The 24,501-nt window shown below is 51.7% G+C and overlaps 10 protein-coding genes across 10 annotated transcripts; 5 read left to right on the plus strand and 5 right to left on the minus strand.

Moving 5' to 3' along the window:
- Window positions 1–672: 672 nt before the first annotated feature.
- FIBRA_06173 (uncharacterized protein) lies at window positions 673–2,653 on the plus strand (the record flags this gene model as incomplete). Its single annotated transcript, XM_012327909.1, has 2 exons — window positions 673–692; window positions 751–2,653. 2 exons carry the CDS (start codon window positions 673–675, stop codon window positions 2,651–2,653), a joined length of 1,923 nt encoding a protein of 640 aa, XP_012183299.1.
- Window positions 2,654–3,622: 969 nt separating this feature from the next.
- Window positions 3,623–6,100, minus strand: FIBRA_06174 (uncharacterized protein; the record flags this gene model as incomplete). The annotated part of the gene is made up of 10 exons (XM_012327910.1): window positions 3,623–3,663; window positions 3,719–3,840; window positions 3,896–4,479; window positions 4,538–4,674; window positions 4,725–4,776; window positions 4,854–5,140; window positions 5,212–5,318; window positions 5,373–5,408; window positions 5,833–5,874; window positions 5,928–6,100. 10 exons carry the CDS (start codon window positions 6,098–6,100, stop codon window positions 3,623–3,625), a joined length of 1,581 nt encoding a protein of 526 aa, XP_012183300.1.
- Window positions 6,101–6,896: 796 nt separating this feature from the next.
- Window positions 6,897–7,704, plus strand: FIBRA_06175 (uncharacterized protein; the record flags this gene model as incomplete). The annotated part of the gene is made up of 6 exons (XM_012327911.1): window positions 6,897–6,926; window positions 6,977–7,016; window positions 7,081–7,307; window positions 7,375–7,479; window positions 7,530–7,611; window positions 7,667–7,704. The coding sequence occupies 6 exons, from the start codon at window positions 6,897–6,899 to the stop codon at window positions 7,702–7,704; spliced, it is 522 nt and encodes a 173-aa protein (XP_012183301.1).
- Window positions 7,705–8,054: 350 nt separating this feature from the next.
- Window positions 8,055–8,839, minus strand: FIBRA_06176 (uncharacterized protein; the record flags this gene model as incomplete). The annotated part of the gene is made up of 6 exons (XM_012327912.1): window positions 8,055–8,093; window positions 8,149–8,348; window positions 8,402–8,487; window positions 8,550–8,648; window positions 8,705–8,756; window positions 8,812–8,839. The coding sequence occupies 6 exons, from the start codon at window positions 8,837–8,839 to the stop codon at window positions 8,055–8,057; spliced, it is 504 nt and encodes a 167-aa protein (XP_012183302.1).
- A 261-nt stretch (window positions 8,840–9,100) lies between these two features.
- FIBRA_06177 (uncharacterized protein) lies at window positions 9,101–11,225 on the plus strand (the record flags this gene model as incomplete). Its single annotated transcript, XM_012327913.1, has 8 exons — window positions 9,101–9,611; window positions 9,666–9,907; window positions 9,973–10,097; window positions 10,148–10,287; window positions 10,342–10,507; window positions 10,562–10,849; window positions 10,898–11,013; window positions 11,095–11,225. The coding sequence occupies 8 exons, from the start codon at window positions 9,101–9,103 to the stop codon at window positions 11,223–11,225; spliced, it is 1,719 nt and encodes a 572-aa protein (XP_012183303.1).
- Window positions 11,226–17,216: 5,991 nt separating this feature from the next.
- FIBRA_06178 (uncharacterized protein) lies at window positions 17,217–19,074 on the plus strand (the record flags this gene model as incomplete). The annotated part of the gene is made up of 10 exons (XM_012327914.1): window positions 17,217–17,254; window positions 17,330–17,541; window positions 17,600–17,712; window positions 17,763–18,013; window positions 18,092–18,153; window positions 18,212–18,284; window positions 18,337–18,497; window positions 18,562–18,707; window positions 18,783–18,853; window positions 18,909–19,074. 10 exons carry the CDS (start codon window positions 17,217–17,219, stop codon window positions 19,072–19,074), a joined length of 1,293 nt encoding a protein of 430 aa, XP_012183304.1.
- Window positions 19,075–19,341: 267 nt separating this feature from the next.
- FIBRA_06179 (uncharacterized protein) lies at window positions 19,342–20,510 on the minus strand (the record flags this gene model as incomplete). The annotated part of the gene is made up of 3 exons (XM_012327915.1): window positions 19,342–20,034; window positions 20,101–20,225; window positions 20,282–20,510. 3 exons carry the CDS (start codon window positions 20,508–20,510, stop codon window positions 19,342–19,344), a joined length of 1,047 nt encoding a protein of 348 aa, XP_012183305.1.
- A 190-nt stretch (window positions 20,511–20,700) lies between these two features.
- Window positions 20,701–21,175, plus strand: FIBRA_06180 (uncharacterized protein; the record flags this gene model as incomplete). The annotated part of the gene is made up of 3 exons (XM_012327916.1): window positions 20,701–20,894; window positions 20,954–21,052; window positions 21,109–21,175. The coding sequence occupies 3 exons, from the start codon at window positions 20,701–20,703 to the stop codon at window positions 21,173–21,175; spliced, it is 360 nt and encodes a 119-aa protein (XP_012183306.1).
- Window positions 21,176–21,378: 203 nt separating this feature from the next.
- Window positions 21,379–21,827, minus strand: FIBRA_06181 (uncharacterized protein; the record flags this gene model as incomplete). The annotated part of the gene is made up of 5 exons (XM_012327917.1): window positions 21,379–21,411; window positions 21,462–21,499; window positions 21,554–21,580; window positions 21,637–21,674; window positions 21,742–21,827. The coding sequence occupies 5 exons, from the start codon at window positions 21,825–21,827 to the stop codon at window positions 21,379–21,381; spliced, it is 222 nt and encodes a 73-aa protein (XP_012183307.1).
- Window positions 21,828–23,049: 1,222 nt separating this feature from the next.
- On the minus strand, window positions 23,050–23,663 carry FIBRA_06182 (uncharacterized protein; the record flags this gene model as incomplete). Its single annotated transcript, XM_012327918.1, has 5 exons — window positions 23,050–23,090; window positions 23,143–23,301; window positions 23,358–23,400; window positions 23,450–23,514; window positions 23,588–23,663. The coding sequence occupies 5 exons, from the start codon at window positions 23,661–23,663 to the stop codon at window positions 23,050–23,052; spliced, it is 384 nt and encodes a 127-aa protein (XP_012183308.1).
- Between the last annotated feature and the right edge of the window lie 838 nt (window positions 23,664–24,501).

The raw sequence follows: 24,501 nt of genomic DNA on the forward strand, positions 1-24,501 counted from the left end.
GCGTTCTGCGCCCACGCCGGGTGCACTATATGGAAATGGACACTCGAATGTAAGCGATGTCCCGGCCCCCCGTTCCTAGAGAAGCTGATTGGATCTGCTGGCCAGGGCTAGCCTCTGCCACTGGCCGGACGATAAATGTTCGGCCATACGAGATGGTCGATGCCATGAGCGAGTGCCCCACTTTCTCGCACACCGGGGCACAAACACGCTGCGGTGAACCTAAAGCATCGGCACTTCAGGGTCAAGACACGGGGGGGGGGACCGAGGGGGAAGCGGCGTCCTTGCGGTACTTGGCCCTCGGCGACTGGACTGCGCAGACTTGTCAGACAGAACGAGATGGCCGAGGCGGCGTGCGAGAGCTGGCTGTGTGCAGGACGAATGCTGCGAGAAGGATGTGCAGGGTAGTGAAGGATGTGAATGGTTGCGACAAAGAGAGTTCACGAAGGTACGGAGCGAGCCTGGATGTGATCTCCGCGGTGGAGGGGGAGCGCCTCGGCGCCTGCGGGCGGGCGCGGTCACGTGACGGGGCGAGGAAGGGGAGACGGTGCTCGGAATCCGAGGAGTTAAGGGCAAGTCCTCTTAAATACACCCAAGCGGCGACGCCGCGGCTGGTGCCTCGGAGGCGACTTGTCAGCCACCCACCACCATGCTGGCCCTTCGTCTTCCGGCATAATGTCTCCTCTTTATCCCTCGTGAGCACCGACGGCCGCGCTCTGGTCCTCTAGTAAAGTTGACCATTCCGCTTGACAGACCTCGCGAGGATGTCGTGCAGACTCCCCCCCTCCACACCGCCTTTCTCACCGAGTCATCCGAGTCATCTGCCGCACAGGACAGCATCACCTACGCCCGTGCGCAGATCGACGCGGAAATCCTGCAGCTTGAACGCAACATTTACTCCCTCAAGGTTCGCAGAAACGGCCTCGCTCCTATCCTCCATTTGCCCGTCGAGCTCCTCGCGGACATCTTCGTCCTCGTCGCGACCGCCGACAGAGACGATAGCGAGCGTTTTGATGACCTGTCCTGGGCAAAGGTCTCGCACGTCTGCCAGTATTGGCGCAATGTCTCTCTCATTACCCCCAGAATGTGGTCCCACATCACGTCCAAGAGCGCGGCGTGGGTGGCGATGCAGCTCCAGCGCGCTAGGTCCATCCCGCTCGTTGTTCACATCGACATGCGGCAGCAGACCTCCATCAACCTCTCCGATGGCGCCCACATCCTCATTCGCCACATGTCCCGAGCCCGAAAGCTCACTGTCTCTGCGGGGCGGAGCCGCGTACCTGTGCTGCAACTCTGCAATCACCTGATCAGTGCCGCACCGTTGTTGGAGTCGTTCGTTTTCCGCGACTCTATTCAGCTCGAAGCAGGGAACGCTGCTATCCCCGTGGCACACATCCCGCCTAAAGTGTTTGACAACCAGTCCCCCCTGCTGTGGTATGTCGAGCTGCATCAGTGCACGCTGTCCTGGACGACGACGCTCTTCGGCATCAATGTCACGCACCTCATCCTCGATGGGCGTGGTGTGCGAATGCGCACCTCCCCGGGCGAGATCATCAGCGCTTTGGAGCGCATGCCCATGCTCCAGCTTGTCAACTTTAACCAAATTGCCCCCCACATTCCATGGGACTTTGAGCCTCGCACTGTAGACCAAGGCCCTATCTTCCTTCGCCACCTCCGCTTGCTCCACATTGACGCCCTCGCCCTGAACTGCGCAGTCCTCCTCTACAATCTCTGCTTCCCTTCCAGCACACAGCTCATCCTCTGCTGTCACCTCTTCCGACGATACGACGAATTCCGCATCCTTGGTTCCGCCGTGTCGGCCACGTACCATTATCACGCCATCGTAGTAGGTGCTGAGCATCCTTTGCAAAGCTTCACCTTTGCGCCCATATCTCCCGATACCCTCCAGCTCAACGCGTGGACAGCCGGCATGACCATCGAAGAGCTTCGCCGCATGCCCGAAGGCCTGGCCTCGGGAGCCTCCCTGCAGATGAACCTCCGCTGGGATGGTATCTCGCTTGACAACAGCGTGCGGTGTCTCGTATATGCCTGTCGTTCCCTTCCACTGTCCAACGTGCGGGGACTCCACGTCCCCAATTACGTGGCGCTGACAAGCCGAGCGTGGCTCCAAATCTTTGCCGGCATGCGGCGGCTCGAGGCGGTCTGGGTGGGCGGACGGTCCGCAAACTCCCTTCCCCGGGCGTTGCGACGCGAGGTCTGCTGCGAGCTGTCTCCGTACTTTGGACACGGACACGAGCACGAGCTGCAAAAGGAGTCGGGGCACAACGAGTCCGGCCACCGGCACGGCCACGTCCCTGCGCTGTTTCCGCTCCTGTGCGAGCTGGCGCTCGAGGACGTGGATTTTGCTGCGGGCGCGAACCATGACGCGAGCTTCTTCGCGGAGCTGCAGGAGGTCGTGATCGAGCGGTGCCGGCACCGGAACGAGCTTAAGATTTGCATCCACCGCTGCCGTAACCTGATCGTGGAGCAGATGCACGATCTGCAGGTCGTCGGCGCCGATGTGTTCTGGAACGGCGAGGAGCTCCTCGACTTTGACATCGCCGAGGTGGACAGCAACAACTCGGATGAAGACTATGAAGACTTTTACGACACCGACACGCACTCTGAAAGCTCCGACGGCGACGAGATTTATTAATGAGATTACTTATGTACAGGACATGAGTGAGGTATTGCTTCGATCGTGTTGGGATGATTTCTGCTTATGTATGTTAGATTAGTATACAAGCTGCGTGTTTGGTCCGTTTGCCCTGTCGGTACACATACATTCTGTGGGGGCGGTCGTCCTCAATAAAATGATGTTCTGCGAGCAGTCGGGTCCGCGCGACGATCGACGATATGAGCGGGTGAATGGCGCCAATGTCAGCCGTGATCCGACCCAGCCAGGTGCGACGAGCCAGCCTCTGAGGGCAGCCTCCCTCCTGCGGTGTTCCTGGGGTATAAAAGTCCTGTCCTCCTCGCCCTCCTCTCGTTGCCCTCCTCGATCTCCCTCGGTGACGGTCGGATGCGCTGACGGCTATGCGGGCTAGGCAGGCTTCTGAGCGACGACTCCGGTGAGTCCATTCAGCTGGGTCCCTCCTGTAGGAGTGGCAGACATCCGGAGGAGACTCGCGGTCTCTTCCCAATGCCTGCCGTTCGTATGCGAGGGATCCCGGGGAGGGGGCGGTGAACTCTTCCCGGGAGCGCAGAGCCGCCGGTGTGCGGGCCCAGTCGGGCTCGCCTCCCTTGCGCTCCCCGGATTCCACGCCGTCGTGCGCCCAGATTCTCTTGAGGGACGTTCGGTCGTTCTCGCGTAATAGTGGCAACACATTCGTCTCGTCTAATAGCTATGTTCACAAACAACGAATAGGATACAGATAATTTCCTGTATACACGATCATGGCTTCTATCAGGTTTACACATCCCCACCAACACCTCGCGCCCGGTCAACTCCCAACCACAACGAGAGAGCGACAAGTAAAACACCACCACGGGAAAAGAGAAGAAAGTCCGAACGTGCGCAACGCGCCAAGTCGCGCGCGCAGGATTAGTGAATACAGACGCGTATAGTACTGTACATATTTGTGTTACCGCGGCCCGGCCCAGATCTTCATTTGGTTTTGATATTTCATAGTCCCTGTTTGATGGCCTGTAGAGCACAGAGCGCCGCTAGAGAAAGATCACCGTCAACCAAAGACGTCGGTGAAGAAGAGCATAAGCTTACCTCCTGCCCCGCTGCCGTCCTTTGCCAGATCGATCTCGACGCGCTTCTCGACGGCTTCTCCAACCAGCGACTGGAGGGACGCGCGTAGACGTGTCTGGAAGTTGGGGTAGTGCTGGATCAAACTACAGGCGGAATCATCGAGGTCGATTCTCTGGTACTTGAATGACTTCGACTAACCTTCCATCTACACCGACAACGATGTTCTCCTTCGGTTCTGGGGTTCCGCCCCCAAGTTTAGCGTGGCTGGTCTGTACGAGAACGGCCGCAATCGCCGTCGCGCTCAATCTGGCCGCGCGGTTTGCAACGAGAGACGCCGCCCAACGCACAATCGCCGCGTCTCGAAGCGTGACATTCTCAGGCGCAAGCTGGAGCCTCTGTATGAGGATATCCCGTATGCGCTCGAGCCGTGCGATGTCTTGCGGGGACAGAGCGTCCACATCCGTGAAATGTGCTGATTGCCAGTTTGGCTTCGACCCACTCGACTTCTGTGGTGCCACCTCATCTCCACGTCCTGATTCCCATGCGTACTCGACCTCGCTTATGATCGCCGTGTCGAGCCCGTAATGAGTGTTCAAAGGTGCACTAGAGGAGCCGTCGAAAAGAAGAGGCCGTGGTGATGCATCGATGAGCGAAAGCAAAATGTTGCGGGTGATTTCGCCAAGATACATGCCTGAGATGAATTTCTCGAAGGCTTGTTTACGTGGGTTGATCGATTCACGATCGAGCTTGTTATCGTATGGCGTCGTAGGCAGTGTCGTACGCTGTGTGCGTTTTAATTAAACTACCTGTTGCTTTCGACTTCACTACGTAAAGACATACCGTGTTGTTAAAGGCTCCCCATTCAGTATTGACAATCATGACACCGCCCTTTGTACGGGCTGGAGAGTTACCCAGTTTGGTAATGTTACTGACTTGTTCGACGAACGCTCCATTTGTTCCCGTGCCAAAGATTCCACCTGGGAAGACGGTGGGGATATAGCTCATGGAAATGTAGATCGATACCTACCTAGTAAACACGACCCAGCGGTATATGCACGGGACAAAAGGGTGCCGACTGTCTATCCGTGCAGGGGGACGGGTAGATGCCATGGCCGTCAGCTCCGTCCAGGGAAAGCTAAAGCGGGAGATCACATACATCATTCACAAGAGCGACACATCTGACATGTAGATGCTTCCTATCGAATGCATCTTGCAATAGGCGCACAACATCGTTTCCGATCGCGTTCTTTGCTGCAAAACCTTTGGTCCATGTGAGTATCTTGCCTTCGTTCAGTGCGGTTTGCTCGACGGGGAAACTGAAAGTTAGACCAAGTGGAACCTCGGTTGGAGAATCGAAGGGATTAGCAACGGATGTTGAGACCGGAGAGCCAGTTGCACTGGAGAATTCCGTGAGGAATGCATCCACGGAATCGGCCAGGTAGTCTGGAGGGACAGGTCAGCGAAAATGGGCTGGTTCAAATCGTAAATGTGAAATCAAGAATGACTAGACCTACCGAACAGGACAGTAGCTTCGCCTGTTTTCAACGCCTCTGAGACTTTGTATTTCTGCTGTCGCAGGCGAAAGTCGTGGTTCCCCAACAGCGTAACTTCACAAACTCGTCTTCGTGCACATACTGAGTACTTAAGAGCATACATGAAGTGTCGTGTGACTCACAGGTTTGTTCCCCCCAGATCAAGAGCTAGGAAAGTGCTGTTGATAAGAAATCATAGTTAGCTTGCGCGATGTGCGGCTAAGAAAGTGCATTCCCGAATTCAACCGCATTGGAGCCGAGCCGTGCGGTCAGATACGGGACTATCCATGAATATAACCGAGAGTTCAGAAACTTGTCGTCGATCACTACAGCCATGATCGTCGCCAACTTTCAGAATTCACCGAGATTGATTGCTCCCGGATTCATGCGAATATCGGAGACTTCGGAGGAGTAAAGCAGGGACGGGATTCCAAATAAAGCTGCGCCGATACCGGACATAGACCGGAGCGCGTCGATAGAGAAATCGACCTGCTAGCACAATCGGAGTCATCTCCTCAACGGATTGAAGGGAACATACACAGTTGATGCAACGATGTACAGGAACGCGTACTATGTACGCGAATGAGTAAACGAAATGCTCACCCAGTTTCTGTGCCATCCGGTACACCCGTGACAAAGGTAGGGCTTCATGCTGGAGTGAAAAATCGCTCCCATCGACAAGACAATGCGAAACGCACATCATGGCCATCGGGTGATTGTAGTCTCCTAACCCGAGACGAAAGTCCTCGAGAAACTGTTCGGTAATCTTGATGAGAGCATCCTGGCCGAGCTGGAACTGGTGCTCGATATCGTCGAGGATCTTGCGCTCGGCGTCGTGCGTCGCACCATTGAGCGCAGCTGTTCTAATCATGGGACTGTAGGTGCGGACGGGGGGTCGACGGACACAGGGAGTTCGGTAAACCCAGTCGACGCAGGGCGCGTCTACTTATGACATCGTTCTCAGGTCACGTGCCCGCGCCGGAGTCCGATCTGTGTATTCTGTCGGTCGCCTCGCTGGCCGCTCGGGGCCTCTTCGCTCGACGCTCTCAGACTTGTCACTGAGTACCCAGCTCTCGTTGCCTCGTCCAGACACGATCCGGGCGACGAACTCGGCTCATCTGCTCCTTTCTGAGCGCAGCCGTTGTCAGGCTCTCGATCTTCGCGTCTCCAATCTAGGCGTCCACCTCTGAGACGCTTGAGTGCGTGCAGTGACTTTTAGTAGTACATAGTCCATCTTTTCAATGTCATGTGTGATGTGGGAACTATCTTGTCGATAGAGCTGCGGGACGTCACCAATTGAGAATGAATTTCTTGCCCTCAGCAAACCACGTAAATCGGTGCTTCCACGGATGTACTAAAACAAATTGTGCGACCCACGCTGTAAATTGCATGTGAGTGTGATATAGAGCCACAGGCAGAAATAATCATGTGTGAGGAAATATGCGATAATATGGTACTAAGTTACCTAAGTTTGAATGACCTTGAGGGCACTTGAATTCACCCGAGTCCAACATCGACAACCGGTTCGGCCGTTCCCGGTACCGTCCGGGAAAGCCATATTCTGCTTCGTGACGACCTCAGGTTCATCACTCTACTCTTTTCCTGTGAGCCTGCTCTCAGCCTTTTCCTTCCTATTTCCTTGCTTAGAGCAGTGCTCCCAGTCTACAATGGCCTCAAAAGCAGCAGCAGCGGCCGTTGTGAGTTCCCAGCGCACACAAATTCGCTGAGCGCGTCTGACATGTCATAGGACTTCGCTCGCGTTTACTCTTCGCTGGGTCTCTCTAAGGGTCAGTCGTCGAAAGAAAAGTAGCTTTGGGGTGCAGAAGATTCTGAAGATAATGCTTATTTCAGAGACCATTGCGTCCCTCCAGGCCTTCCGCAAGCGGCACGCGGACGCCCAACGCATCCACGCACAATACGCCTCGCAACCAACAACTCTTGATCTCGAGCACTACCGCTCTGTGCTCAAGAACAAGGCCGTCGTGGACGAGGCCGAGAAGATCCTCCGCGAGTTCAAGCCTGTCACGTACGACGTGAGCACGCAGATCAAGGCGATTGAGACTTTTGAGGCGAAGGCGGTACGTGCCGCGCAATAGCTGCGTATCTATCACGCTTTTGACTACTTAATCTCAACCTGGTATGTAGGTCGTAAAGGCGAAGGAGACTACGGAAAAAATCGACATGGAGTTGAAGGATCTCCAGGCAACACTCGCCAACATTGAGGATGCTCGTCCCTTCGAGGATCTGACGGTACGATAGTTTCTCTATGCTCGTGCAAACGCCTAATGCTCCGAGTGCAGGTGGAGGAAGTCGGCGAGGCGCACCCTCGCATCGTACAAACCGTCGAGACCATGATGAAGAAGGGCAAATGGACCGTTCCGGGTAAGCCCGCTAAAGTCCGTTCTCGTCTCGCTCACTCATTGCTTTTCCCATTCAGGCTACAAGGAGAAGTTCGGAGACCTTTCCCTCATGTAATTCACGTAGAAGACTTTGTCGTAATAGATTGCGCGAACAGTCGCCCTCAACGTGCCGTCATGCATTCAGACAGCGGTGATAATGCGGCTTGCTTGTAGACGCGAGATCACGCTAAATCTCAATGATGCATCCTGTTCGTTAAGTTATGATCGTACAAAAGGATTACATTAGTCGATGTGAACAGCGTTAATGCAAGTCTGCCAAGCCACCGTGTTAGACTACACACGATGACCAAGTGTGATGACGAAGACAGAGGTAGTATACTGATGCGAGACGCAAATGCTACTGGGGATAAGAGTTAGGGTATCACGACGGAATGAGGACGTGTATGCGCGCGCGAGACTGGCACACTAAAACAGATCTTCTAATGTCATTTGTTTTACAATATCCTACGGTAGACTGAATTAAAAAGCATCTAGGCCTTTCAAGCTTCGCAGGACGTACCGTATTTGAGACCATCTGGACGAACTCTTCAAAGCTCAACTTCCCATCGCCATCCTTATCCGCTTCCATGATTGTCTTGTCAACAATCTGCTGCAGCTGTCCGTCCTTGAGGTTATTGCCAACCATCATCTTCAGAACGAGGAATAGCTCTCCGTTCGAGATGAAGCCGTCCCGGTCCATGTCGTACACCTTGAACGCAACTGGATACGACATGGTGAGTTCTGCTGTTCAGAACAAGTGGTGAGGGACGTACATCTCAATTTCTCTTCTCGCCCTCCTCGGCTACTAAACGCACTGAGGCCACCCACGAATTCTTGGAAGTCAACGGTACCGCCGCCACTAGACGGGGGACAAACCCGTCAGGAATTAGATATAGAAGCGGACTGATACAAAGAACGAACTCTTCGTCGAAGATGGCAATCAGGCGCGACGCGAGGGGATTGTTAGCGATTTGAGGGATTTGTAAGAACTCTTCGCGATCTATCGATCCAGAGCCGTCGCTATACATGCGAGCACGATGAGAAGACTCTTTGATTAAGAGGGCGAATGCGCGCACCTGTCGAGTTTCATGAACCGCTTCTTCAATCGCTCCAGCTCGCTCGCGTTGACTGGTTAGAGAAAAATAAATCTCGATAGATGCGGACCATCATGATGAAATCGCACAGTTGGAGCGCCGCTGCATGTCCTCCATAAACTGCGAAGCTGCACACGACGCCACTTGTTAGTGTTCATTCATGAATTAGTGCAAGAACTATTACGAACGTGATTGTCCCATTTTTTCTTATATTTCTACCTCGCGGAACAGGCTGCAGAGGGAGTATATTCAGTGCAGATTGAGTGCTGGGTGAGCGTTGCGAGGACGTCGTAAGCAAGAAGAAAGAATTCCGGCGGACCCCACTGCCTCTGAACAACTCGCGAGCGCAATGAACGCTTCTTTAGATCGCGTGGGAATATGCGCGCTTCCCGCAAACTCGAGAAGGCGTCTATTTTCAAGCCAGGCGATCTTGTTATGCTCCAGCGGGTTCGTCGAGCTCTATCGGACTCTCCACATCTTGGAAATGGTTTGAAAAATCCGGGACACACGCCCGGTTGTACCCCACAAATCGTACAAAGCTGGCGTAGTGCACATTCCGCTCGTCCTGACATGCACCGCAAGTCGGATAGTCCTACAGGATTGAAGCCAGCAGCCCAAGAAACAGATGTCCTTCCCAGGTCAGACGCGCAACGGCGAACAATTTATGCGCTTTCAACGCCCCCAGGGAAGGCTGGTGTCGCAGTCATAAGGATTTCTGGTCCGGACGCCCAGGACGTCTGGAGAGGTATGGTCAAAACAGGGAGTGGAGGCGAAGGCAGAGCAGCTCATGGACAACAATCACCTGAGCCGTGGAAGATGCACAGGTGCCGTGTCGTTCACCCGAGCTCCACAGCCATCCTTGATGATGGCCTCGCGGTGCTCTTCGTAGGTAAGCTAGCACTCGTATGCTATTTGTGCCGTCTTTATTTATCCATTCTCATAGCGCCAAAGTCGTTCACAACCGAGGATGTCCTGGAGCTGCATATCCACTCGGGTCGGGCAGTCATTTCTTCTGTGCTAGCCGCGCTATCGCAGTTTCCATTTACTCGTCCGGCTGAGCCTGGGGAGTTCACTCGGCGTGCTTTCGAGGGAGGGCGCCTCGACTTGACACAGGTTGAAGGCCTCAAGGATCTCATCAATGCGGAGACCGAGAGCCAGCGAAGAGCTGCGCTGATGGCAGCTGGGGTGGGTGAGGCTCATCCGCTCTTCCGTCGTCGCGGTAGGAATGCTTATGTATTTTCATTTTGAAGGGAGCTTCGCGGAATCGGCTCGAGCGACTCCGACAACAGATCATCAAGTGTCTGTCGCTGGTCGAAGCCCTGATTGATTTCTCAGAAGACGAGGATATTGAAGACGGTGTCTTTGATAAAGGCAAGTCCGCTCGTAGAGTCTGCACTTTTCCGCCGTTGAGCCTGCCGCAGCCAGGGATCTGGCTGAGGAAATCTCTCAGACAATCCGAGCACACTTGTCCGACAGTTGGCGGGGAGAGATCATGCGCTCTGGGGTTCGCCTCGCCATCTTCGGCCCTCCAAATGCTGGCAAGAGTAGCCTCCTCAATTTCTTGGGTAAGTTTATTTGCAGTCTGACATACTTCTGGCTTATATTAGGCAACATTTAAGCTCAGCGAGAGGCTGCAATCGTCACACCGATTCCTGGGACAACCAGGGATGTCTTGGAATTGTCGTTGGACGTTGGTGGCTTGCCCGTTGTCATCGCTGATACCGCAGGTATACGGAAGACCACAGACCATGTTGAAAGTATAGGCGTTGAGCGCGCCAAGAAGGCGTAAGTACCTGCGCAACAGTCCCTAGTTGCGCATCTGTTAAAACTCGTCCGCAGTGTTGAATCTGCCGATGTTGCTCTCTGCGTCTTATCGCTCCCTGACATACTCCAGGATTTACCCCTCCCGGATATATCTCCGTGTACTACCGTACCTTCCGTATCCTCGATGATTAAGCGAGACACCTTCGTCCTGTTTAACAAGACCGACATGGTTGATGTTGCCTCACCAGAGGTTCAACATATTATGTCTGCAGTGAACGCTCGCAACATCTGGCCCATTAGTCTTACGACTGGGGAGGGCGCAGATACATTTTTGGACGAATTTGCGCGCGCACTTCGTGAGCGGTAGGTACAAATTAGCATTATCACCGCAACCTTGCTCAAGAGTACTAGTTACGACGTTCTTCAAGAAGATGCTTCGAATCACAACATGCCTTTGATTACTAATGCGCGCCAACGTACACACTTGGAGAGTGCTCTCCGATATCTAGAAGCATCTCTCTCATACTGTAAGTCTCGTATGCATCTGACGGTTTTTTCTCAGTTGATACATTATCGATCCGTGATGATGCTGATAAGCTTCTTATCAGCTTCCAAAGACGTCGTTCTCGCCGCAGAAGAGCTGCGATATGCCGTGAGAGCTGTGGGCAAGATTTCGGGACATATCGATACTGAGGACATACTCGACGCTGTCTTTCGTGAATTTTGCATTGGAAAATGATATAGTGAATACCGCCCGATGCGGGTGCGTTCTTAAGCCTGTGTGGCAATCTATAGTCGGTGTTTGATGCTTTCGTACATATAAGGCCAGTCTGAGTCCAAGGGTAAGTATGGTTCCGACTTGCGAGCGATGAAATTCGGTCAAGTTGGGCGTTATGCTCTTGCTATGATGAGAGTGTAGTATGTCAGCCAGGATATCATCGATGTCAATCCAAACAGGATGCGGAATTGCAAGGTAAAGAGCCCTAGTCGCTAGCCATACCGGGAAGACGTGGCAAGGCGTACCACCCTACGCCAAGACCTGGGGGTACGAGCTGTGGCGAGAGCAGTCCCAACACGATACTCCGAAGTTGCCATACCCTCCAGACTATAATCCTCCCCGCCTTTAACCCACGTTGACAACCTTGTACGCGATGCGCCGCATTCTGGGCACGCGGATAATGCACAATATCCGTGTTGACAGGGACTCCAAGGGACTGTAGGATAAGGGGGAGAATCTCTGATAAATTCGCGACTGAATTTTGTGATACCTCGGGAGTGCCAGGGTGCGAGCAGATTTTTCCATGAGTATTCCAGCCCTGAGGAGATCTGATTTACCCTGAAGGTGGGCACGTCCCATGCGAAGTAGCAGAAAAATTTAACACGGACTGTCTGAAGGCAGTCAAATATCGTGTTCGTGCGGAGCAACTGCGTGAACGCCTTGTGGTCGGCGCTGTCTTGAAGGTCGTCAAGTAGCAGATCATGATCTTGTAAGACATCTTCGCACAAGACTTCCAAAGTCAAGTGGGAAATATGGGGACTTGAAATTTCGGAGATCATCTCCGTTACACGTTTCCAATATGCTTTGTACGGGTACCATTCCGCAAGTATAATTCTTAAGGAGCGTAGGGAGCAACTGTATAGTAGACTTGGGCTGTGCTCTGGCATTCAATCGCGTCAATACATAGCCGCTGCTAACACAGTGATCATAAAGGTACGAACCTATGCCCCTGCAAGGCAGACTCAGATGGTGAAGCGATTCGCCCAGCATTTGGAGGAGCTCATGCGTGGAAGTTTGCCATGTAGAATCATCGAAACTCGGCTCTAACTGAAGATGGCGAAGAGTCTTCTTCCCATGTTGACTGTACACTATCCAGTTCAACAGCGGAATCATCAACGAAGGAGTCACATGGCGGAGCACTAATGATCGCAGTTGAAGTCGAGGAACCTTCGACCAGGAATTGTTGGTGGGTACATGAGAATTCCACGAATCAAGAGCACCTAGATGTAGGTCTTTTATAGATGATAATGCTGATAGAAGACGTCGCAAGTCGCTGAAGTTACAGAATGTGTAGAACGCTAATTTGAGCTTTGTGATGGAAGCAAATTGCGCCATGGACAGGAAGAATGTATGATGAGGTCTAAAATTCGTCGCATGATGAACGGTGCTGGCAAATCGTCCAGACATATGAATAGACTCCAAGGTAGTGATATGGCTTCCCAAAAGGTAGGGGACGGCAGCCGCATAGGACTCGTCTCCGGATTCAGAGATCACAAGATGTCGCACTTTACGGAGGCGGTTGATCACCTCTGGAGCGTGCATTACGCATTTTGCGAGATGGTCGAACATTCCACGGTGGTCGATGTGCAGTGTGTCGTAGAGTAAAAAGAGACTACGGTGAGACCACAGTTTGCATGTTCGTGCACATGCATACAGTGACCTGGAGTCCGACCAGAGAAACTCGATGATGTAGTCCGTGACTTCAAGCGGGATGCGGTCGGACAAGACGGCAGGAAGAGAAGACATCTTTGTTGTAAGTACGTAGCCTAGACTCAGTGTTGACCCGGTGACTGCGTATCCGACGCGGCTTAGAAAGTCGTCAGCCAAAGTATTTCCATAAGTTAAAACATACCCTGCAACAATTACAGCTCGTATTTTCTGTTATATGCTCTGAGTGAACGCAATGATCGACGGCGGCTGGAAGGCGGCTGTGTGCCAGAAAGGTGAAGCCGATCGCTGGCGCTGTCTGAACGGATTCAGTCTCCGGTTGACGGTGTAAGTATGTTCGAACCAAGTATTATTAGTGTGAAAGTTTAACCAGCGCCTGCGTCCCGCCGGGGGAGAGGCAGGCAGACTGTGAGCCGGTTCCAGAGACTTTTGGGATAGACTACATTTGAATAGGTCTCAGAGCTACTTGGCTACGGAGCCAGACCTGTGGCATCTCGCTGTGGCGTCTCCACAAATTAGCCTAGAATCTCCGGGTCATGAAGTCACCACCTTGTCAAAGCCACCACGGTTCTACTGCTTACTATGGGCCAGTCTTGGTTAGTGTATCCTCGGAGAAATGGTACCAGATGGATAGCTGACCGTCAACCGATGATTCTAATGCAAAATCTGTAAGAGGTCACTCCTTGTCGGCGTTCTCGGACCACACCTCCCAGAGAGGCAGAACTAGTATCATGTTCGCCCGTTTAACTAGGCCCGCCAATAGTTGAGTCGCCATCAGTAAGTTCTTTGCCAATTCGGTTATCTTTGAATACCCAGGAGTACAGTTCGTTGTCTGCTCAACCAATAACACTGTGCACGTTAGATATATCTCTTACGTGTGCCTCCACGAACCCGAATGCATTTGGCACAGATCCTGGTGATTACATGGTATAAAAGCAGACTCTACATGATACCAAGTTCCTCAGTCCTCGACTACAATCCACATCACACACAGTACAATGTCTGTGAGTATACAACCGTCTTAGACAAGCGTACAAGTCTCTCATTGACACCCTTTCTCCTTCCAGGACACCGCGAAGTGCGCTAAGACCGAGGCTAACGGCGGCACCTGCAACTGGCCGGCATGCGGCTGCGCTGAGCCTCCCAAAAGCAAGTAAGCGTGCATCCGCACGTCGCTATCTTTCTTTGGTGCGTCAAATTTTCTCCAGACAAAATTGAACCATCAAACTAATGTGATCTCGTGTTAGTGACATACCCGAGAGGTGGACGTTTGGCTTGGTTTGGGGTGGTACTTCCCTCGACCAATATTGAGCATACATCTGTCGATAGAAGGGTGATAGCATCTATTGGGTAGAACATGGCAATGGAATATTAGTCTCCGGTTTCATCTTGTCCATTGCTGAGAGATATTAGTTGGGTGACGGGGTTGTACTGTCAAATAAGCTACCAGAGCACCGAATGGAAAGGTGCGGACTTTGAGGCATTGAACTCGTGCACAGCTGTTCGAGGACAGCCGCTATCTACTACCGACGAAAGGCTATGCAGCCACCGAGATGGATATATGATCTGTTGCCTGTGCAATTGTTGAGCAGTGGATCACCCTTTAAATTTCTTACTGAAGCACTGGCAAGTGATGTGTATATCTCCGCGACCTCGAATTTAATTTATGCTAACTGTGCTTTGGAGCAACGAGGATGTTCACGGAAGAATTCTGAAATGCTGTGGACGTGGCTACCATGAGGGACTCGTCGGTACTCATCCCCCATTCTCAATCTCTGGACGTCAAGGTCCGTAAAGCCTCGTGACTGGGTCAAAATTGTTAGCACATTGGTGAATCGAATATCAAATTTTAAATTGTGCACCACAGACCCAACATTTTGTCCCTGAGCCAAACCACACGCTTCTCAGAACACGGAGCAGAAAGACAGAAAGGAAGCGGGGAACTGTGGAGCATGGATCAAATGTGAATCAATCAAGACTAGCTCACCCGCTCCATGCAACCAATGGACAAAGAGCAATCTGTAAGTTCCGCACCAATAAGCTGCACTTACATTTATGTGCGACGCGATTTGTGGTGAGTTCGACCAATAGAGTGATGTATCTTATGCTTGGTGCACTAGGCCACCAGTCACGGACTTGGCACCTGTACGATATAAAAGAGGGACATGTCTGTGTATAAGGCCCTCAGTCCTCGACTACATACCACATCACTCAAAGTACAATGTCTGTGAGTGCAAGCCTAACCTTGCTGGTTCTGGGAAGACGTTGCTGATTATCCAACAGGATACCGCGAAGTGCGCTAAGACTGAGGCCAACGGCGGCACCTGCAACTGGCCGGCATGCGGCTGTGCTGAGCCCCCGAAGAGCAAGTAAACGTGCATTCGCACGTCGCTGCTATCTTCCTCAGGTGTGTTCCTTCGTCAGTAGTGGTCATCCAGCTAAAATCTGACGCGACGTTTATGACAGTGGCACGCACTCGAGAAGTAGAGGTCTAATTCGCATCAGTCAGGGTGGTCTTCATGACTTCGTATAGGACTTATATATTCATCGAGAGGGGATCCTAGCAATGAACATCGATTCAGAGTGAACGAAATATGTCTGATTATATCAAGTTGCCCGTTGTGTGAAGCCTCGATGTGTTCGACGAACGGCACTGAAAGATAGCTGTCGGTTAAATCATATTATAGTGGTGGTAAATTGTTACTTTTAATGACTGCGATCACTGTGGAATCGTATTTTGGAGAGCGAGTAGACTCCAACTTGCGATAGCAGAAGCTCGAGGACAGAAATCTCGCCGTCATAGTTGATGTGATTAAGAACTGAGACGGTGCTTGTGATGGCTGCTCGTGACGTGACGATCTGTTATATGTTTTCTTAGACCGTCAATACTGTAGTGTTAATAACGCTCAGCATACCTGCCCACAATACTTATCATGAATATCTTGTGGATGGCTGACACGAACGACTTCAAACGAATCGGATAGTCAATGTGTTCGTCCATTGGGAATTTGATTGTGACTTAGCTGGGCGATATCGATTCTTGACAGTTCTGCGGCCCCACGAGACTCCAGTGGATGTGCTCCGGGCATGCAGCCTGGGCATTGTCTTACCTATTCACTCCCTGTGGACAGTTCTTGATTATCTTTCACAAGATCAACATCTCGCATCAGACATCTGCCTTCGGCAGCCCACATAAGAAAGGATAAAGTATGAGGGAGCCCAAGCACACTCTACGTCAGCGAATCCAGCCAATGAGCATAATGTGTTTTTCAAGATCCATGGCGGGTGACCAGACTTACAATCCGGTGTGTTGCGATTCGCGACGTACCCGACCAATGGAGCCATGCGCTTTATTTGCATGGTCATCTGCACACGTTCTCAGCCAATGCTCTGCTTTTGGGATGGCGCAGATCCTGCCATCCCGGTGGTATAAAGGAGGTACTCGATGAAAGCATTAGCCCCACTCTTCGACTACTCATCCACTCTACTCAAACTACAATGTCTGTGAGTACAACTGTGGCTCGGATGATTCAGTGAACATGTCACTCACGTATCTGTTCACGACAGGACACCGCGAAGTGCGCTAAGACCGAGGCCAACGGCGGCACCTGCAACTGGCCGGCATGCGGCTGCGCTGAGCCCCCCAAAAGCAAATAGGCGCAACCTTGCGCGCCGATGTTATGTGTCTTTCTGTGAGCAACTTGATCCTGACTGTCTGAGCCATGACACTGACGCCGATCCTCTCGACGCTAGTGGCACAAGCTCGAGGAGTGGGCTCCAGGCTTGGATCAGATTAATAGTCTTGATTGGTCCGGTGCATTCATTTATCGAGAGGGAGATCATAGCATTTTGTTGGGATTCCGATGCAGCAATCCAATGCATTCTCACATCTACCCTGAACGCATGTGGGCTCAGAAACTGTAACACGGAATGACCCTCCGATAAGCCTGAGCCGTAGAATAAGTGAAAACCTGCACGTACCATGTCAACACCATATTGAGCGCTGAGCACAATGTCATGCTACCGCTGCTTGGATTCCCCAATCATGTTGATAAGACTGTATCATCCGCACATGTACCTGCCAGCGATGCGATGTACATCCTACTCCGCCAATTGAGTGTGCTGTCGAGGCGCTGTCAGTGAGTTGGCTTCAAGTTCAAAAAGCGCGTGCATACCAGCCTCAGCTTCTTGTGAGCAACTTTTGAGCAACTTGAAGTCCGCGCCTAGATCGGTCAAGCTTCGGTCTTCGACTGGAAGCGGAATTGATGTACGCATGCAACGACGATGGCGATAGACGGTCTGATCATCCTCGACTTTGCTGGGTATGTTCCGACTTTCATGAACGAGAACAAGAACGAAGGGAGAGGCAGATGTGACTGACGAGAGCCTCCAAACAGACGTCCCATCATCCAGTCCGGATTCCGCTCAGCTGCGCCCGCCTATCCGCTTCTCCACATTGATGCCCTCAATAATGCTCTGTCTACCGCGGCACGCCCAGACGATGTGGACCCAGTCCTCTATGTGCCTAGCTTGAACATAGACAGTCCTAGTGCATGCTGCCATGCCAGAGTGGGGGACATGAGGTTCGTATGCCCAGTTAGCGGTGACAGTGAGTTCGGCTTTGTGCATCGCGGATCGCTACAGTCAGTGACCCGGGACTGTATCAGTCGATCCATTGTACGCCTTTGCTTTCCAGCAGACGTTTGTCGATATATTACGTGAATATTTTGGCCATATATCTGCGGAAACTTTGAAGGACAACTTTGACGTGGTCTATCAGGTCAGTATGTAATGTGCAAGTCACGAAGATTGTTGATTGACAATCACAAGCTTCTTGAGGAGACACTGGACTCCGGAGGGCATCCGCTTACAACATCGCAGAATGCCCTCCGAGACATTGTTCTACCTCCTTCCCTTCTCAACAAGGTGCTTTCTGTTGCAGGGGTTTCCGGCCTCGCGGCTCCATCGACCAATCCACAACCTTTTGCTTCACCTATACCTTGGAGAAAGGCTGGAGTACGTTATAACAATAACGAGATCTATTTCGACGTTGTAGAAACGTTGGACGCTATTGTAAACAAGTACGCCGGTCTATGTTCTGACCATCTGCTGCTTCAATGCTGATTATATGCATGTGTGGAAACTCTATTCTACCACAGAAATGGCATGCCAGTAGTAAGCAATGTCTGGGGTCGGGTGGAGTCGAATTGCAAGCTCTCAGGTCAGTTATTCCAAGAATTATAAAGGTGGGCTGGCTTTAAGAACAGCATTTCAAATAGGTACACCCGACCTGTTGCTAACGTTCAACAACTCGCATTCGCTGACAGATTGCTCCTTTCACCCATGTGTTCGGTGGGTTCATTGTTTATCCTTCTCAGATCCAACACCATCTTATTTAACGCAGTCTGCAACGGTGGGCGCGAGATAAGACGCTATCCTTCGTCCCTCCAGATGGCCGCTTCAATTTAATGGAATACCGATTCGCTCCTACTTCAGCGTCGTCGATGCATCAAGTAGCTGTCCCCCTAGCCCTTCGCTGTGTAATGACGCTTGAAGAACACGGTGGTAAGTCTAGATTCTGGGTTCCAACGGTAGTTACGCAAGCATGGCTTAAATCTATGAACCTCAGGCTCCTTCGACCTGACTTTAACTTCCCGACTCACCACACGCTCCATGGAGAATGTCACTGTTGAGTTATATTTAGGAGAGGGAGCATCTGGAGCAAGCTGTGTAGCATCACATAATGCGTCATGGAGTTTCGAGATGAAGACTTTGGTACGCCCGCGTTCCACTTAGCAATCCGTGTCGTTCCTGGATGGCGTTGCTGACGGTTCTGTCATTTCGTTGCAGAGCCTACGGTGGGAGTTGAAGGATGTCTCTCCGTCCGGTAGCTATACGCTACGAGGCTCGTTTACGTCGACGTAAGTCACTGCGCTGTGAGGAGTGACAACGATATCCTCACTTACGTTGCTGCAGCGCTGTGATACCACGGCTTTCGCGGGCATTCCGAGTCCATTTTGAAATTATGAAGCACAGTTTCTCGGCCTTAAAGATTGACCAGTTGAAGCTCACAGGAGAGCTGTACAAGCCTTACAAGGGTATGCGAGGGAAATCCGCTGGAAATCTTGAATGGCGGTGGTGATACAGTGACATTGCACACAAATCATGTATTTAAGACAGCCATTATACATTTTGAGGCCAGCTTTCCTACCATACGAAGCCTCACTCTTCCAGATTCTAGTGAATACGTAGTTGATGCACACATGCTGGATTAGCGAACTGAGGGGAGGTATTAAAGATGTACTTTTGATTCTATAAGTAATCATGAGTGACAACTAGCGTGGCAGCAATGCAATGTGGGTTGACTAGATGAATAGCAAAGAGTAGCGCATCAGCAGCGGTAGCCATCTTACCGCGGCGGGGCACTCGAAATAAATTTCTCATACGCCTGACCCACTCGACCCCAATCCAACACTGACCAGAATCGCTTCATGTATTCTTCCTTGCCCCAGACACCATACCCGGCGCTGACCCATGCGTGCTCGTGTACGGACACGCAAAAGAGGGGGTAGATAAACTCGCCAATTTGGGACCTCTTAGGCATGATCGTGTCCTCAGCATGCGAGAGGTTGCTAAAAAGGCCCGCAGGTCTTGGGGTGTATTCTTGGCCCACTTGCCCAGGTACCGTCGAGAATGCCCGTGACTGGCCTGGAGGGTGAAGCGGTGGCGGAGAAGAAGACAAGCCGGACGCTGGGGAAGATGGTGCAGAGGCGCCTGACGAATCAGGGGATGCAGTGGGTGTATTCGCCCGCATTTGGCTCAGTGACGGGGCGATGAGCTCGCCCACGACGGACGAATATCCGTAAAGAGCCGACCGCGAGCGGACAAGAAGCGTACCAACGCCGAAGGTCGGGTAGACGGCGAGGTTTCCGCGCTTGTCGCAGACAAGCCATACCCATCCGGAAGAGAACATCCCTAACACAGCTGCGCTGAAGTTGGATTTAAGCTGGTCCACACTGCCGAAATCCACTCGAATGCGAGCCTGAAGGCTCGATTTATTCAGCTCTTTATCGTGCGAGGGGGCATCTGATGGTGGTGGTTTCTGTATACGGTACAAGATGCATGCTCAGTGATTAGACAATAGGACTATGGGGATGGAAAGACGCACGAGGCACTCAAGGAAGAACGAGTTATTGAGAGCTTCGCAAGCATAGTTAAACTCTAGGACTGCCTTCGGATCCCTTGCAGCCTCAACAACAGTCTGTACGACGCTCTTTCCCTCCAGAACGGTGCCTTGAGCATTGTAAGATACCACGTCTACGACCGCATGGGTAGTCGTGTCAGCTCACCTCTAACCTGGTCGTTAAGCCTATCCAGCAAGCCCTGCTGGTAGTCCACTGCCACCATCTTCAAAGTCTCGGGTGGCAAGAAGTTGCCCATGCCTTCCTCAATGGCATAAGGCAGCGGTTTTCGTTCATGAATACATCGCGCAAGGATTCGACGACCAGGAGCACATGTTGACCTGAGACGCGCCGCACGCGACACCCCAGAAGCTAGCCGCAAGCCGAGAGATCTCATGTGTGCAGTATGTACTTGAGGCTGTTTGCGGACAGGATAGAGAGTCAACACCGGAGTGCGCGGTGGACAGCGAGTGCACCGTCACGACACCGACGCGAAACTTTTGGACGCGCCGGGGCGACTGCCAAATTTGGTAAACATACTTAGCTGTCACCTCCATCCCCTCCCAGCTGCAAGTTCCCTCCTGACAATGGCCGGCCCTAAAACAGCCCCTTCGGCGTCGCCTAACGCTGTCCAGTCTCTACTCAAGGCTTACAGGGAGACCACGTCCTCCCGTCTCAAGCTCATCGACTCCTTCCTATTGTTCCTCATGCTATCTGGGGTCATTCAGTTCATCTACTGCATCCTCGTCACAAACTTCCCGTTCAACGCGTTCCTTGCGGGGTAAGTGGTTTCACACAGGCCTAAGAGCATTACAAGAGGTGTTTCATTTTCTCGTTCAGCTTTGGAAGCTGCGTCGGACAATTTGTCTTGACGGCTTCACTACGATCCCAGGTCAACCCAGCAAACCGGTCGGAGTTTAAAGAGGTGTCTCCAGAGCGGTGAGCCACGACAGCTCTGCGACCAACGGTCGAATGGTGTTAATCTTCCTGTGTAGGGCCTTTGCAGACTTCGCCCTCGGTTCCATTGTCTTACACTTCTTTGTATACAACTTCCTCGGATGAGGGTGCCCGCACCCTGCGGCTGGACGTGGATACAACAGAGCGTATATCCTGGGAGTGTATTTGTACATGCTCATCCTATAAATACCCCAGAAACGACTCTTCGTGATACGGAAAGCTCGGACAGTACTACAGCGAGAACAGGAGGAAATATTACTAAAGGAACTAGTGAGGAACATAATGTCCGGAATAGTAACGTATGAGCTTCAGTCTCGTCTCCTCTCAAATGACGATGACCTCTGCGGCAAGATGAGCACTTGTGCATACATGAGACGTAATTGCCACGTACGCCGAAAATGACTACGGCAAAGTCAAAAACGTATTCCCCTATAAATTTCTCTTCAGATACGATAGGACCCTTTGTGCCCCCCGGTCACATACCGAATTCGAGATAAGACCGCAGGAGTTCTGGACCAGAGGAATTAGCAATAGTGTGACAAACTAAGGGTTCTAATCAAGCTTACGGCGGACGTCTTTGTTGGGAACATCCGACAACCGCGGTCTACAATTCCATTCAGGTTTCCATGTCGTCGGTATTGGAACGAACGCAATGGGGCAGAAACACGTACGTCAGACCCGTGGTACGCTTGATGCCTGCGAGAAAGGCGCTTAGGAGAAGAGCGTCGAAGCCAAGGTGGACGAGTGTGCCGAGCATTTTGAAAACAGGATAATAACGGTTGAGAGGTTGGTGAAGATCCCACGGAGATGGCAAGTTTGCAGCGCGACGTGCAAGAATGGACTGAGCCAAGACTGAACTCAGAGCAAAGTCGCAGAGGCACGGGTCGGCACGTGATTTTGGAGATGCCGATCGCGTCGAGGCGGAGTCCGGAGTCCGGAGGATCGGCACTTTATTCGCATTATTCCATCTACTAGAGACAGGTTTATTGAAATCCCACCTTTCATATCTATGCGACTTGATGCCTGCGTCGCGCCGTACCTCTCGAGCAAACTCAAGCATAAAGTCCAGCACGTCCGCTCATCGGTCTTCCACCGACAAGGAACGCATCCATACGGACGCCATACTCACCATAAAGCCTGCGTATGCCGCACTAATCCATAAACGCGAAAAGAATCACGAGTTCAGGTCGTACAAGCTGCGTCCGAGCGTGGAGAGGTTGTGGTTGTACGAATCCGCACCAGTGTGCGCTCTCAGGTGTGATGAATCATTCACACCCTGCCCTTCGTACTGATCAGCTTGCTGTCCTTGGTGCACCGTCACGCGGCATGTATGAATACAGGTATGTGGTAGAAACTACAGCACCAAAGACCCCTGGGGGCGTGCGGGACCCAACAGGTGTTGGGAACGACGCGTTTGACGCGGGCAAGATGTCACAGTACGCGTATCCGGTACGGACGTGTTATGAACTCAAGGCACCCATCACGCGGGATAATTTGAAGTCAAGGTACGGCATTACATCTCCGCGGGGCTTTTGTTATGCCAGCGAAGAAATGGTTCAGGCCTGTCCGGTAGATCAGATGAAGCAAGTCTATTGAACATGGGATTTATACGACGGACGACGGATATGCAGTGTCTATTTCGGGGAGCTACACGAGTTCAATTGCGTTAATGATGTTACAAAACATTACGGTGTCGCAGCAGAGCCTCAAGTGTTGCACTTGTTTTCTCCTTCTCATCTTTAATTATTTTAGAAAACTCTTTGAAATTCGGCCTGGAGGAGTCAACTATGAATCCGCCGCTCATTGAGTATATATACGTAAGAACGTGGTCGCGAAACATGCCTTGGAGCTGGAAAGCAATGCTTTCACTGGTGGTAATCTGTGCACCAGCTTGACGCATGCGCGCAAGCGCGAACGGCACTTCCTCCGCATTACAACTTGAAACGCCATCTGCAATGACGTGCACATCGTACCCGGCCTCAAGGAGATCGAGAGTTGATTGCAGGACGCACACGTGCGACTAGAATTTGAACTAATCAATGGCATTGAGCTCGTTGGTATGGTTTGCGCACTTGCCTCGATGCCAAACAGGACAACCGACTTGAAGTTACGTTCTTTGAGCAAGGATTTAACTTCAGGTGTCAGCATAGAGAAGAGCGTCTTCTCGATGGCGCCCAGATATAGCGGTCCGAGGGATTCGACGTCCAACTCTGGGACGGTCGAACCGAGGGCTAGGTAGGCATCAATAAAGGCTTCGTCTCGATCTTGTCTCAAGACATGATCGCACCTCGTGAATTCTGCTCCGTGAACACCACTGGAACATCGAGGACCTTCGCAGTAATGAATTTCAAATAGCGAACGAAACGAAGCAAAGTTGACCTTTGCAACCTTGAGCATCTTGCTTGCTGTCGAAATCACATCGCTAAAACCATGAATAGCTGCTCCTAGAAGGACATACTGTCAGTGATATTCGTTGCGACACAGGGGTGCGGATGAATTTATATAGATGATACGTACTGAAGCGAGTCTGCAGATCACAGACAAAGAAAACTGTCCTTCCTGGAACGACTTTAACAACTGCAGGGAGCGACATTACGTTTTTTATTCTAATGCTGGATGCTGAGGGAAGAGCCTGAGGATAGATAGTAGACGAAAACAGTAGCACCACTGTTCACGCCATGCCCGATGTCAACTGACATCGGACTTGCGGCGGAATCGGATAATATTCATGTCTCACATGCTATCAACCGAACCAAGTCGAATCGGAGCGCATCGAGATCGTCGACGGACCTCTCTCCTTTAATGTTGTATTCTACTCAATGTCCCTAAGCTCTGGCAACTTTTGTGACAAATTAGACCTACTTGTTCCTCTGAGTTATAATCGAAGTCGTGCTCACTCACCGTCTGTTTCCTTGGTGTATCTATGATATCGTGATTCGGTTCTTTACTTGCAAGAACTGATACTGATATTCTGGGTACTGGAGTGTACAAGTTGCACACTCGCCTAGTATGTGTGTTTGCTAACACATTCGTCCAAGCTAGACGATGCTTAGCAATAATTCTCCAGGATTTCCCCCCATAACCTTTGATTAGCATCTTGCAAGCAAGAGGGCGCGACAGAGCAAGTTTCCCATCTCCCTTGGTATGAGAGCCGACTCGGAGTTAGAGCATCACCGAGGATCGCAAGTATTTCACGAAACTGCTGACCATACTGCAGCGAAGGTATCAAGTAGATATGAATATACTTACCAGCTGCAGACTGCAGTCTACGGGAACTCCTCCCTGACACAGATTTTATACGATGATGAACGAGACTGGCAGCTACTACTGGCTTTGCAATGGCGCACGGGGTGTGACAGTAGTGGCACAGCAATGCGCATAATGGCGACGACGGTGAGGTAACGGATGGTGGTAGACAATGCGGGTGGCGT

Source organism: Fibroporia radiculosa (genome assembly GCF_000313525.1).
Source record: "Fibroporia radiculosa TFFH 294 genomic supercontigs, scaffold6370, whole genome shotgun sequence".
In the NCBI taxonomy this organism is placed as follows: Eukaryota; Fungi; Basidiomycota; class Agaricomycetes; order Polyporales; family Fibroporiaceae; genus Fibroporia; species Fibroporia radiculosa.